The sequence below is a fragment of the Galendromus occidentalis genome, unplaced genomic scaffold (assembly GCF_000255335.2).
Source record: "Galendromus occidentalis unplaced genomic scaffold, Mocc_1.1 scf7180000077121, whole genome shotgun sequence".
Classification (NCBI taxonomy): Eukaryota; Metazoa; Arthropoda; class Arachnida; order Mesostigmata; family Phytoseiidae; genus Galendromus; species Galendromus occidentalis.
In genome coordinates this window covers 73,812-87,841 of record NW_003805109.1, presented here as the reverse complement: position 1 = coordinate 87,841, position 14,030 = coordinate 73,812, and the positions used below count along the sequence as shown (strand labels likewise).

The following is a 14,030-nucleotide window of genomic DNA, read 5'->3' as shown; positions in this document are numbered from 1 at the left end:
GGCCAATACATCAGGGGTTGGCGTACGTTGTGTCAAGTTCCAGCGTGAGTTGGAGCGCGACCCTTGGACGCTCGCGTTGTTTGACCGCGCGCATTCGCCTGAGCGGATCTGATCGGTCGATCTCTCTCGGGGAATCTCCTTCATTGTTCAGTCCGCAGCTTCCGTTCCCGGAGCCCTGACGACATAATACCAATCAAGAGCGAAGCGATATTTGGCCTTGCAGAAGCTTAAAGGCAGGAAATTCATCGAAACTTCGAGCGATCCGGTCGGTTCTCCGTACGGAGTCCTTCGTACCCCTCGCCTCTGCAATGAGGACTTCTTCAGCACCTCCGAACTGCGTTGCTATGAAGCGAGCTCTTCCCGTCGGCTCTCCAGGCACATCCAGTAGCATTCAGTCCCTGCTACTCGCGTTCACGATCCAGAGTTGGAATGTCGGAATTCGGAAGAAAATGCCCGGTAGGAACTCAGAGGTCCCTTCAAGATTGAAGGAGGTTCCCTGACGGAGTCCCGAAAACGCCGTCTAGACAAATACGCGCTCAAATCCACTCATTTGCGTGCGGGAATCGAATCCCCCCGTCTACGTCTATCGGCTCTGAGGGGGCCCTCGGATCCCGAGGGGTCTATCGGAGCCGCAAACCGTTTCTCGATATCGTTGAAGTCTCTGAAGCTTCCCGACAAAAATTATACCGTTCCCTTCAGCCGAACGCTAGCAACATTTCAATCGATCGCGGGCGCCAACTTGAAGCTCACTACAATCCGAATCCTCGAGAAAGTTCATCAGGATCGAGAAAGCCATTCTAGCAACTTCGGAGCCGTCCCTAGTCGAGAACGTCTTCCCGAGGGAGACTCTGCATACGTCTAGAATGAAAGTCTAGGTGTAGAGCCTCAAACTGAATCTCTCTGCTTGTATCGAGAGGACAGTCCGCGCCCCGGACCTTAAGCTCTCATCGGCGTGACGGATAGTGCAGTCGAACCGTCGGTGTCGGCATTCAAACGTCCGCGCCTCCGCCGGCAGCCAAAGCGGCGGCGGCAGCGACTGATTCGTCTGCTAGATCATCGATCGCCGAGCAGTAAGAGTCCCGCTGCCAGCCGTCTGTCGTTGTGTTTATGTATGCTTTGTTATCGGCAACTTTCACCATCACTCACTACCTACGGTCTGCCAGCAACGAGTGGCTAACGTCGCACTTCTGGAGAATCTTCAACGAAGCTATCCAAGCTTGATGATTGGAGGTGTCATTAGCCATAAACGGTAACAGCTTCAACAGAGAAGCTGTTGTGCGGTTGCAAGTTGCGAGACAGAGCGTCTCCAGAGCGGAATCTTGATTAGCGCACTCGAGTTAAGCCTCTTCCCGTTCAACGCCAGCAAGCCAGCGGCTCGCCATCGACTCAATATCCATCATTATGAGCGGCTCGGAGATGAAATCTAACGGTGAAAATGGTGTGTATGGTCATCGATTGCGACTTTCGGCCGTGCTAGGAAATATCCAGCACTGTTGCTAACCTTACCACAGCTAGTAAACAATCTATGGCTTTCTGCTTCACGCATGTTCAAGGTTATCCATATTGACAAATAGAAAGCGTCCCCGCGGCGTCAGAAACCGCGGCGTCAGATAGCGCGTCAGAAGCCGCCCCAGCGGAATCTGCTACCCGATCCGATCGATCTTTCGCGAAGCTTCTCGACTGCTCACGCATTGCTCGGTCTGCGAGAGGGAGGCGAAACAGTGAACTCATGGGGTTCGTCACTTGTACTGCAGGAACTGCGGGCCCTCGGAAGAGGATAAAGCGAAATTCCAGGACCCTCTCAACCGGCGACGCGACCACCGTGGACGCGATCCTGTTAGCGAAAGCTTGTCCGCAGTTGAAGAACTCGAGACGCAGTCGCAATGGACGCGGTCGTGGCGCTCCCAAGAAAGGTTATCTATCGCATGCCGAAGAGATTTGGTGAATTAGTATCGATCGCGCTGGAGGCATCCGATTTCTCGGATCACTCATATTGGAATACTTGCTCTCAGGCGGTGCAGGTGGGAAAGGTACCTGGGGCACTCCCGGGTCTGAGCTCCAGCCGGACTTCGTCGATCATAAGGACCCCAACTATGACTCCGAGGCCGAAAAGGTTTGGAACCCTCTCTCGCAGCCTGTGTGACAGTCATATGATGTCGCGCCCAGAAGTCGATTTTTCTTTCCGCCTGAACGCTCCCGCTAATCAGGAGCTATTCCTGGCAGGACAACCTCGAGTTCGAAGCGATTACCCCCGCTGTGAAGGAGGAAGACCTCGAGAAGGTCGTGAGTCCTCTCATCGTGGAGTATTTCGAGCACGGCGACACCAACGAAGTTATCGTAAGTTTGTTTGTAGGGGGTCCGCAACGCTTTCGGCAGTGCATTCGGAGAGACAAGGAGGGTGTAATGGGGCAAGGCAATATCAATTGACCAGAACGAAATTCTGCGAACAGATGTCATTGGAAGAATTGAACCTATCGAACGTCCGGGCGGCACTGGTCGCCCTGGTGGTTCAACTGTCGCTGGAGAGGAAACCGTCTCACCGCGAAATGTGCTCGGTATTGCTCAGTGACTGTTATGACAGGTGCGTAACGTCCAGCTATTCCCGATCCCGTTGTCAGCCGAGCGAAATATTCCTGGGAAATATATTCAGAGTAATATACCTGTAGAGAGAGATACATATTCGATCGGCTTACAGGATTCTCGAGGAGGAAGATTATGAGAACGGTTTCAAGCTTCTCCTTGAATCTATCGGGGACATTTCGCTCGATACACCCGAGGCAGCAACGGTGAGCCTGATGGAGATATACGCAATATCGAAAAGCGATCACTTCCCCACTCGACAGATGGGGCGTTTTGAGATATGAGGCTCATTCGTGTCGGTCTCGAATGAGCTAATTCCCTTTTCACAGTGGATTGGAAACTTCGCCGCGCGATGTATCGCCGACGATTGTCTCGCTCCGAAGTTCCTGCAGGAGAAAACCGAGAAGCCGCTCTCTCCAAAGGCCCAAGAATGTCTCGCACACGCGAGTGCTTTGCTCAAGATGCCTCACGGTCTTGTTCGATTGGACAATGTCTGGGGCACGGGTGGAGGTATGCGACCAGTGCAGAGTCTGGTGAAGCAGATTCAGCTCCTGATTCGAGAATACCTCGTGTCGGAAGACATCCAAGAAGCTCAAAGGTAACTGCTGCATCTCGTAGGTGTATAATTGCGAGTCGTCCTCGACGCGGAATGAATTCACCCGAGCTATCGCTCTCTGTCGTAGGTGTCTCCGCGAGCTCGAAGTTCCTCATTTCCACCATGAACTGGTTTACGAAGCGCTGCTCTTCACCATCGAAGACATGCATGACGCGGCGATTGGTGCACTTGTTAAGCTGTTGAAGGCGTGCGATGAAAGCGGAATAATTACCCCCCAGCAAATGCAGAGGGTGAGTTGTCCTGTTCGATGAAGTCTCAATTCCCGGCTGGCTGTTATGAGATGAGCATTCTTCGGCATGAGGAGCTCTCCAGGAGGAACCCAACACGAAACATTGTTCCTTTCTAGGGTTTCGACCGCGTTTACAGTGAGATGAACGATATCGTTATTGATGTCCCACCGGCGTATTCTGTGCTCGAGAGGATTGTCGACAAGTGTTTGAAGGAAGGAAATTTCTTGCCGGAAAAGGTGAGTCTCTACGCGCTTCGAGGATCCCCCGGAGCATTTAACGGAAAAGAGTCCCGGCGACGATTCGACGACCATGACCCCAGTGCACTTCTTGCAGGTCGTTACGATGATGCCTTCGAGAGGACGGAAACGTTTTGTTTCTGAAGGCGACGGCGGCCGCGTGAAGGACTGCTAAGGAGGGAACGTTCAGTGCCAACGACAAAAGAGAATCAGACCAAAGCTCCGCAAATTGCTCGCGACACCAAATCTCTCTGTATGTTTCGACTACAAACGATCTCCACGGATCTGATGGGGGCGTTATCTGAAATCGATTCCGTACGCAGATTCAATGAACGAGGCAATGCCAGCTCTAGAGGCCGATCGGAACTTCGACTTGTGTCGGAGCGAAACTTCGATCTGTTTCTCTCTTGTGTAGGGCTCGTTGGGTTCGAATGAGATTGATCTTCGCCGATTTTTCCATACCTAAATTAAGACTTCGGAAGTGTACGAAAGTGCTGCAGCTGCTCCGGCAGGCATGACTGTTGTAGTGATTGGTGTCGAATGCTCCATAAGGAATGATTGCTTACTCTAGCGTAAATTGTCTCAGTAACCGATTTATCGCTTTGTCGTCCGATCGTCGGTTGGCTCGGTTCGTCGCTGCCGCCGACGGCGCTGTCGACCCCATCGACGATCTGATCACAATTCCGAAGTTCCACCTCAATAGATTCTCGAAAGTGTGATGATTTTTCGCCCTCATCGTATTACTCGAATTATACCCGAGCACCGAAAGCAGAACATGAACTAAGAAACGTTCGGACCCAGGTATCGTATGCAGCAACAGAGTGAAGTTCCCACTGTATCGGAGGGAGGAGCAGCCGACCGAGTCCCGACCATCTTCTAACCTTGCTAGATGCTGTAGCGGAGTGATGTCGGAATTTTTTCTTCAGATGAGCACTTGGTATACTCATTCGCTATTCCGAGTGGAATATCAATATCAGAGCAGTTTGTTAGAATTGGTTTACTTTAAGAAGATTATTTTGTAAAACTCGGCCTAGCTCCAACGGAAACCCAGTCGATCACCAAGCAGCGCAATCGAAGGGGAAGGCTGACAAGACCAAGGATACCAGGTTTACTGAGCTGTGTTGCTTCGATAGCCTGATCTTAGTGAGGTTCTGGAAGTGTTTCGAATAAAAGTGGCGAGACTTTGACATGGGACCCTAATCTCTTCGACGTCTTGGAAGACCGCTGAAGTTCGGGTATTCATCCATAATCACCAATTTACTGTAATGTATTGACGGACGGGAAAGTCTTCCGAGAAAGAGCCCGAAGCTCGAGTCGACGGGAAACTGCTGCTGTTTACGCGCCTACGATACGTCTCACTACAAGTTCTGGGGAGTGCATTTGCGACACTCGATATCGACCCTCACCTATTATTATCGCTCTCCGTGCGAGAAACGTGGGCTCACAGTATGACGAAAGGGTGCACTCTACGGAAGTGACTCCTCGTCATCAAGCGATTCGCCGGTTTGAGAAGCTCAATTCCGTTCGTTGGCCTCGAGCGACTAGAAGGGAATGGGCAATTGCGTGCAGTATACAGAACGCTGATTAACCTGCCGCCGCGAGTTTGTGGAACTCATATTCATGCACGATTCGAGGCACATCTCGCCGCCGCTACCTTGGCAGTAGGGAGAAATGTATTCGAGTGTGGACTGGTCCGCGGGAGGGGGGTGGGGGCGGCCCCTCAGAGTCAGCTAACTTGAATTTTCGGCTGATCTTCGAGATGACATTCGCACCCTGACCGAACCCCGAACGCACAGAATCTCGATCGAGCACCGTCATTCTACGATGCGGAGTCACGAAAAAAAAAACATCAGCCGAGGGGTCTCCTGCATTCCGTGAAGCCCCGTGGGGAGAAGCGTCTTCGGAGACAAAATGGAAGGGACCCCTGTGGCTCGACCTAACGACGGAGAGAATCACATCATACTGACCGTAAGATCTCCCCCCCACAATACTGAAGTTACGCTGAGCTTTGGACATAAAGAGCAGTTTTAATGCGAAGTCCTCAGAGCTGAGTTTCAGCAGCTGCCAAATGACAACACTAACTCAGGAAGGCTTTCCGGCGGCGGATCCCGCGAACTACTTGCTTTATTCTTTCTCCGTAAAGCGCCATTAACAGCTGAAAACTCTTTGGGGAATCGCTTTGAGGCGCGACCTCACAGTAACTGGAAACCATGTACATTGTTACGTCAGATCGATAGTTTGATTGACTGTTTGCGGATCATAACGGTGAATACTTGGAATTCACCACTTTTCTCCCCTGTGGCAACGTCTGATCTCAGTATCCGGGAGAGCTGTTCACAGTTTCGGAACCGTGTCTGGCCCTCCGAAGGATAGGAATCAAGATGAACAGCAGTCTAAGGATCACAAGAGAAACGAGTGGAACTAACTAGATGACGTCGGCAATGACATGAATGTTCTGTTTGTTGATTGGCCACACCGTCCGTTCCGGACCGTTTTCTTCGTCTACCTCCTTCTTGATAGTTTCGAGGAAGTCGATGCAGATCTTCAGGTAACCCTTGCATTGCCAAGTCTGGTTGTGATTCCCGCTCTCGAACGTTGCGAGGAGTTTGAAGTTCGACCCACATTTGTTATAAAGGGTCTTCATCATCGATGGAGGTATCAATGTATCCGCGAGTCCGGATATGAAGAGAACTGGGCACTGTACACGTGAGACTCGATCTTCGGAAGCGAAGACGTTCTTGTAGAACAGACGAGGGACGTAACGGATAGCTTTGTACGGTATGATCACCTTTGAAGAGAGAACGTCGATTTCTGATAAGATCATGATGCATCTCGAATGTGATTATCTAGATCGTTAGGTCCACGGCTCATTAACTCTGATGAGTGAGAGCCCGTGGGGCCTCCAACTCGACGGATGGGGGAAAGCTAGGCTCACCTTGGTCAATGACGGTATGGATGTGAATGTGTTCTCCAGAATCAGACCCGCTAATCTCGAGGCGTATCTTTGGTGACTCGCTAAATTTATGGCCACGGCCCCTCCCAAGCTCCTGCAGAACAAAAGAGCATGAACATCGACGTAGCACTGCCGGAGATCAACCAATCGCTATACGTACAGCCGATCGTTAATTCGGGGGGCTCGCGAAGCGCTCACCTGCCGAACACCAGGATCAGCTTTTTATTCACAGCCGGATGATTGAATAGGAATTCGATGCCGGCTTGGGCGTCTTTATACAAGCCGTTCTCGGAAGGATGGCCCTCACTCCGCCCATAGCCTCTGTGGAAGAAGAACAACCGAATGGATAACAAGGATGGAGCGAGCGCAAGACGATCGAATCGTTCGAGTCTTTGTCCAGAAGCTAGAGGCTGCTCACCTGTATTCTAGGAGCAATAGATTCACTTTGGTTGTATGATACATTTCTTGTGCGTGTGGTAGCCTGTGTCCGACATTGCCTGCGTTGCCATGAAGATAGAGGACAGTTGGCGCTTTCTCGAAGTCGGCTTGCTTGATGAGGAAGCCATGTATTCGAATATTATCCGATGTTTTGATAGTGACCTGGAAGGAAAACAAATTTCCTAACATCAGTCCCGGGTCGGCGGAGTAGAGACGAGACGAATCGGCAATCAAGGGGAACATCGTCCACCATGGACGGGCAGTGGGACGCAAGAGAGACTCACATCTTCGAAGGGGAGGTTGTATATTAACGGCAGGTCTACATGACTTCGCGACGTTTCTGGCTGCTCGGGATGATACAGTAGCGTGTCGCAGAGGTTGTAGAGAGCTCGCATCGAGGTCGCCAGGATGACGGCTAGAGCCTATTCGGAATAGAGAAGAATTTGAGTTACGATTCCGAAAATCCGAGAGTGTTCCCAATCAATACCGATCGGATGACGCGACCGGTCGCTCATTGTACGCTCTCATTCGAGACAACTCACCAAATAACCACTAAAGAAAATGTAAACGATCAGAGCCACCAGCAGGGTAGGTCCGCATTTCCGTCCCACTAAGAAACAGCCTATGCAAGCTAGCTGCCCAAGGAGCCTCAAGAGACCGGAGCGTCTCCCTGGAGCTGAAGTCAGAGGAATATCTTTGAAGCCTTGTTCACAATCCTCGGTAGGAACTCGTGCATACCTGCAACGGAATGTGGTCTTGTACGCCCGGCTCGATACGGGAAGTCTCGTTTATTTCCAGATGTCCATTCTAGACATCGACTCTCGAGACCGAACTCACTCACCTCACGCCCTGTTTGCTGAAAAGCTTCGTTATCGGGATATCCACTATGTGTGCCCCTGAGGATCGCGCATCTGCTGCCTGAAGAAAAAGTCTATGAGTTCCTCCCTGAAAAATCGAAGCGTTCCAATTACGGTAAAGAGTCGTCTAATCGATGCTACTACTCTGAAGCGTCTCAGCCTTACTTTAGCCATCGAAAGGCGAGGTCTCTTCCGATGCTGGTGTTGAGAGAATTAATTTATTATCCGACTTCGATGAACCCATTGCGATCACGCACTCTATGCGATCAGTCTGCAGAGGGACTAGCCGGCCAGAGAAACTGCATCGACCTCCCCAGACGGCTCCTACACATAGAGAACGCTTAGGGGGAAGTTTCATATTCCAGTGTCATATCGCGAGACGTTTTTCAAGCGTTTTCGGAGGCCGCGAGAGCTGTCGACCGTTCGATGAGTCGTCTTACTGCGCCGGCAGCAAAGATTTATCGAGGAAAGCAACTAAGCCACGAGAGACATCAAAGAAACATCAAGAGGATTGCCCCGGTGAATGCCTCCCCAGGGTTGCCTCAGAAGATGAGGGGTTCCCAGAAGGTGTCGAGAGCAGCGACATTTGGAAATCAAAACTCCATACTCATCCGTCCGGTTGCGAATCCTTGTCTACCAGCTGATATCGGTCGGAAGGAAAACACTAATGCAACCCATCAGCAAACGGCATCACGCACGAAGTTTGACGTTCCGTCGGTCCGAATGTGTCTAGAGAACGCTACTTACCGCAAGTTGAGCTGAGACTTGACGAGTCGCCACCCTGCCTCCACGGAATCGAATGCTGCTGGCATTCGTGATAGGAATCACATGTAACGGCAAAGGGGGAACGTCAGTGCGCTTCCCTTCAGCAATGGTACCGTTGCCCTGCTCTCACTCAGTCAGTGTATTTCTCTTCTTCTCGATCGATGACGGGAGCGGCCATGTTGGAGTCAGAGCGCGGCTAATAGAAGCCTGATCGCAGAAGCTACGTTCGAGGGATTCTCAGAAGCGCGGCAACCGTGTCGTCTTGAGCCGCGATCTCCAGCTCAAGGAATCCGATTTAGAGTGATTCCCCGATGATTATCCAAATAAAGGGCACAGTGTCACCCACGAAGGAGGGACGATGATTCCGGTACCTGAACGGTGTCGGGTACTTCCGAGCACATATATTTTCAGTGATTGACGTGCTTATACTGTCGGAGTTTTTCGCCCGAATGCTCAAGACGCTCAAGACGACACGGTTGCCGCGCTTCGATAGCGGGGGATTCCCGTTATGCTGTGGGAGGGAAACGAAATACACTTGTTTGCAATTACTTAGAGACTGCCGTTCCCACTCTCAAGATGGGCTTGGCCTCTCGTTGACGAGCATGCTCCCGCGACAAGGTCTCAAAAACTCAAGCAGAGTACTTTAACAGGGGGGCGGCTCCGAATCTCGAAGGCGCTGACGGTTGTTGGGGAAGATGGGGAATTATGCCTCGTTTGCAGCCTGCTCTCTATCGTTTACAGAAAAGATTCTACCCGCCTTGGATGGGTCCGTCAATCCTTCCTCATTATCCGAGTGTCCCACGAGAAGAACATATACATAGTCGGCCGAGTCCGAATGAGCGGGAACGCTATATTAGACTGTCGTGTATCGAATATATTTTGGGACGAAGCGGGGGAATGTCGGCAACTCGGTGCCGGAACTTCCGCACCCCGAAACTTCGCGGCTCCTTGAGGTGCATGCATGCTCGAGAATGATGAGGGCAACATGTATGTACCTATCGCAAATTCTTGACGCGAGCGGAAAACTTCGCTTATCGAAGGCACTCAACTCGAGCATCAAGGTGCTCAACAGCGGCTATGCGTCTCGCCGATACGAGTACACAGGGTGCGAGTAGATGCGCATGTTGAGGATAGTTCTTGGCCATCAGGATCGCAGCGGACTGCTGAGGCTCCCTGTTCCGAATCAGATCACGTCCGCTGTATTCTTCGAACAGGGAGGACCACTGAGAGGAGTCTCTCGAAGTCCTCGACCGAGTCTTCCGACCCCATCGCAAGCACAATTAGAACTATCGACCGCCCATTATACGCAATGACATACTAATGAGTAGAGATGCGAGAATCTTTGAGAGATTGGGGTCTTCACTTAGCAGGAGGGCTCAATCACTTGACCGCAGCTGCGCGAACCCCGCTGATGCCTATCCGTCTCCGTCAGGTCACGATTGACAACAAATCCTAAATGACATCGCGAGAATGCCCGAGGAATGGATCGCAGCATCGTTCACGGTAGGCCGCATCGAGATGATCGAAGGCTTCCTAATGACGTGGTAAATATCGTCGCCGTATTTTGCGACAAATTGAATAAGTTGAAGCAGCATTTGAGCCGGTCAGCAGCTCGTTGCCGGTATGGGAGCTCCGATGTTGGACTGGAAAAACGGAGGCGTCCTGCGGACATCATACGTGGATGTGAGTCAGCTCTGAGCACGCATGGAACTTTTTTTTTCTCACAATTTTTCCCGCAGCTCGATGAGGTGTTCCCCGGCTCCCTCTTTCGACTCTCATGCAACTCCAGTCCTTTTCTCTTCCCGGATCCCCTCTCAGTTCTACCCCTGGTATGTTCCGTACACGAACTCCGACGGGAAGCTGCAGGTGCATGGATTATTCGGATCGATGCTTGGGAATATAAGCAAGTCCCTAAACTTCACGTAAGTGCAGGTCTTGGACGTACATCCCGAACGGCTCCGGCGGCACGTAATGCAGGGTCAGCTGCTCGCATGATGTAAAATCATTTTTTCATTGCAGGTATGAAATGTTCCCTCCCCCGGACGGGCAGTATGGGATGGTCCTGCCAGACAACACTGTCAACGGGCAGTTACTCCAAGTGGAGAAAGGGGTATATTCCATTTCGGTTGAGCTCCTTCGACCCGATGGCCAACCGAAAAATTTCTGATCCCGATTGTTTCTCTATCCAGGACATCGACATTGCCCTTGGTCCATTCACTTTCCATTGGGTTCTGCACGAGAAGTTCCATGTGCCTCTACCGCCACGGTAGGGGGCTTGAGAACTCATGCTAGACCACAGATGCCTCTACATGACTCTCAGTATTTTCTGTAGCGATGGTCGGTCTCAATGATTCTCGCAATGAATGCATCTGGACTTTCTCGCAGATACACCCAAATCTCCATTCTGTCCGCCATGAAACAAGCGTGGGTCAAGAAGCCTGCTCCCCTGACGGTCGCCTTCGACTTGACAGTGAGTTTCGGCTTCGCTGTCGCGGGATTCGGTCTCAGAAGTGATTCTAAAGGAAGCGTCTGAATTCCAGACGTGGAGCTCTCTCTTGGCTCTGTTCTTAGCTGTTGAACTTCTCTGGTTCCTCCATCAGAGGTAGGCTGATCTGTTCGTTGGGGCAGCGAAGCGACGTCGGCAAGCGCCTGCGTCGGAAAGGTCACAATGAGTTCCCCGAGGTTTTGAGAACCGGTAGCTTCTTTCCCATAGATTCGTACTCCAACCGGGCAAAAACATTCCACGTCTGTTGGGGGAGACGGCGTTCACTCTGGTAGAAGTTCTCCTCCAAGAATGTGAGTCGAAAACGATACCGAGAGTCGGAGGAGCGCTGATGTCCTCAGAGTGAGCCACTCACGGAATTAAGCTGCCCATATGGTAGTCAGGTCACATCCGTTCATTCCAGCGACAAAGAACCGATTCCGTGACAATTTCAGTAGACTCCTTGGGGGTCTTTGGCTAGCTTGTGCTTTCTTTCTCGGGCAATTCTTCGTTTCGCAGGTGAGTTCTGATTACAATCGTGGTCGTGCCGGCGGGACTCGTTCGCACGCAGATTATGATCGACGCATTTTCTAGGGAAAAGCCAATTTGGTGGTGAAGAGTCCAACAATGCGTATCGATGACTTGGACATGGTAACTTGCCATGCTGACGATTACTCCTTGGCTCGACCTTTCGTAAAAAACACATGTGCATACTCCGAATCTCCCAAAACAAGAAATTTCAACCCACAAGCAGCTAACTCTCTCTGAGCCCTTTTGAAGATACTCGCGAGACCGCAGATGAGAATTTATTACCCTATAAGTACTCCTATCCACGCCATACTACTGGTGAGTTTCCTCTGAGCTACTATACTCACTCAAAAGTCCAGAACTGATAGCACGAAAAAATCAGGAAATTTCCGGCAATCGTGGAGAAAGGCTTCGACGTCATCTGGACTCGAGTGGAGTGGGACTAGGAGTGGCAGAGCTATACACTGAAATGGTTCTGGAGGATCTCCAAGAGGGTACGCATCTTTCAATGAACTAGTCTGAAACTCTTCCTATGACGCTCAACATTCGGGAGCAAATATTGATAATCGTAATCCTAGATTTTCCGCCTCGCCAACAGAGACTGCAGTCATCATCATGGATCTTCAAAGTATAACAACGAACGTTCACTCGTACTGTCTTCATCTGGAGTGAGTGCCTCCATCGAGACTGATCACGTAACCTAATACGAGTCGGGAAAGGACTCGGATAGACATGAAAAATAACACGTTCTCCTGCCGACGAAGAGGATAAGAACCTGCTCTGAATTTCGCAGAAGCTATTTCTATATCGGCGCCGAAAACGTCCGAGAGCTACCAGGCCTCTGGGTGACCTCCAAGAGACTACCACCGGAGTTGAATGAAATCATCGACCGGAAGCGAGTTATACTTTCTTTTTTACGAAGACCCGAGTTCTTTCCGATAGCAACGATTGCGGCTCCTCAAGTGACGCCTCCTCGCGGTAGATTGGGCTTCGATATTGCGACTCATCCTTGAAAGGATCCTAAAATATTTCAGAGTCGAGTGGTTACTCGCTATGGACGTGCCTTTCATGACCGATCACGAGCTATACAAGGGGAACATGGAATGCGTGCCAGCACGCTTCAATCGACGATCCGATACCGCCGAGGCCCTTACCATTCGGGTAAGATGGATTGGAGGAAACGAGAGACACCCTCGACTTCCTCTTCGATTCGTGGCAAGGCGAAATTTCCCCGCTTGTTCGATCAACTCGTACCTCTGTTTCGTAATCCAGGACATTGAGTTCACCTTCAGCGCCTTATTGAGCGGTCAAGCTGCAGCAATCGTCGTTTTCGTCCTGGAAATGCTCTTCTCCAACATTAGCCAACGGAAGTCTAGGAACTACCGCGGAAAATTCCGACTCGGTGATTGGATGCGAGCACGTCGCTTCTCATAGACGCTCTTGGACTGGTCGGGAATCCGTAGGAAGAGCACTGAAATCCATCGAGCTGCGGAGATGAATGTATAGGAGAGCGACTGGAAAGAAGAGGAATAACTTGTCAGGCATCCCGCGGAATTGGCCCTCCTGTACATCTCTAGACACTCTCCGGGAGTCAGAAAAACGGCAAGATTTTCGGAAGGAGGACAGCGCTCGGGAGACACCGCCTTCGAGTATGGTGCCTTCGGCAGGCGTTTCAAGTCTGTATGTCGTTCCCGGGCTACAGTTTGGCTCTGTCATCACTCACTTTGTCCCGGAAGGAGAATAATCCAGATAGTTCTCGCCGCTACCGATCCGAAGTAGATCCGGCGAAGGCGCTGAAGGCCTATTCGCGCGCATGACCACCACGTTGTAGATGAGCTGCTGATTCAATACACCCGAGAGCAATGCGAATAAGACTTATGACTCTTCATACTAGTTGCGCTCATGACCGATAATTAGAGTTGCGATATGAGAGGACATATCTTTCCCGAAAAAAGGACAATGTCCGCGCGGACATCGGGACGGAGAGCGGACACTCTATTCCACGTTTTTTGCCCGTTCCATGGAATTGATTTGACTCTCCGACCATTTTCCTAATAAGCAACAATCGACTCAACTTCGATGCCCTAACGGTCGTTCAGAGAGAATTTGCTGAGGAGAAAATTTCCGACCCAGCCCCCGGCGCCTCTGGCTCACTGTGCAGCCGAGACCTCGGTGCCCTCGGCTGAGAAAAGCGTAGAAATTCCATTTTTTTCATCGAGTTTAGCGGTATTTCCTTTAAAGTTCCGGAAAGCGGACTTTTCCGAGGAAACCCCAAAAAAGCGGTCAAAGCGTACAAAAAAGGACATGTCCTCCCATATCGCAACTCTAACGAGAATAGTACTTTT

The 14,030-nt window shown here is 51.0% G+C and overlaps 2 protein-coding genes across 2 annotated transcripts; one reads left to right on the top strand and one right to left on the bottom strand.

Annotated features, from left to right (window-relative positions):
• Positions 1–1,124: 1,124 nt before the first annotated feature.
• Pdcd4 (Programmed cell death 4) lies at positions 1,125–4,851 on the top strand. Its single transcript, XM_003741012.2, has 10 exons — positions 1,125–1,438; positions 1,755–1,913; positions 2,013–2,113; positions 2,224–2,337; positions 2,451–2,581; positions 2,696–2,786; positions 2,910–3,178; positions 3,264–3,426; positions 3,543–3,662; positions 3,760–4,851. The coding sequence occupies exons 1-10, from the start codon at positions 1,402–1,404 to the stop codon at positions 3,835–3,837; spliced, it is 1,263 nt and encodes a 420-aa protein (XP_003741060.1). The 5' UTR covers positions 1,125–1,401; the 3' UTR covers positions 3,838–4,851.
• A 900-nt stretch (positions 4,852–5,751) lies between these two features.
• Bem46 (abhydrolase domain containing 13-like protein Bem46) lies at positions 5,752–8,831 on the bottom strand. Its single transcript, XM_003741013.1, has 9 exons — positions 8,658–8,831; positions 8,076–8,234; positions 7,895–7,971; positions 7,596–7,791; positions 7,338–7,475; positions 7,034–7,215; positions 6,814–6,936; positions 6,598–6,709; positions 5,752–6,450 (listed from the first exon to the last, which is right to left on the bottom strand). Exons 2-9 carry the CDS (start codon positions 8,082–8,084, stop codon positions 6,088–6,090), a joined length of 1,200 nt encoding a protein of 399 aa, XP_003741061.1. The 5' UTR covers positions 8,085–8,234; positions 8,658–8,831; the 3' UTR covers positions 5,752–6,087.
• Between the last annotated feature and the right edge of the window lie 5,199 nt (positions 8,832–14,030).

Bases quoted from the DNA above. Each gene is read 5' to 3' on its own strand.
- Pdcd4 (XM_003741012.2), top strand. From the start codon at position 1,402: ATGAGCGGCTCGGAGATGAAATCTAACGGTGAAAATG. The intron at 2,114-2,223 runs GTTTGGAACCCT...TATTCCTGGCAG, and splicing joins ATGACTCCGAGGCCGAAAAG to GACAACCTCGAGTTCGAAGC. The intron at 2,338-2,450 runs GTAAGTTTGTTT...TTCTGCGAACAG, and splicing joins GCGACACCAACGAAGTTATC to ATGTCATTGGAAGAATTGAA.
- Bem46 (XM_003741013.1), bottom strand. The intron at 7,216-7,337 runs GTGAGTCTCTCT...TTTTCCTTCCAG, and splicing joins ACAACCTCCCCTTCGAAGAT to GTCACTATCAAAACATCGGA. The intron at 6,937-7,033 runs GTGAGCAGCCTC...CTTCTTCCACAG, and splicing joins CTATTGCTCCTAGAATACAG to AGGCTATGGGCGGAGTGAGG.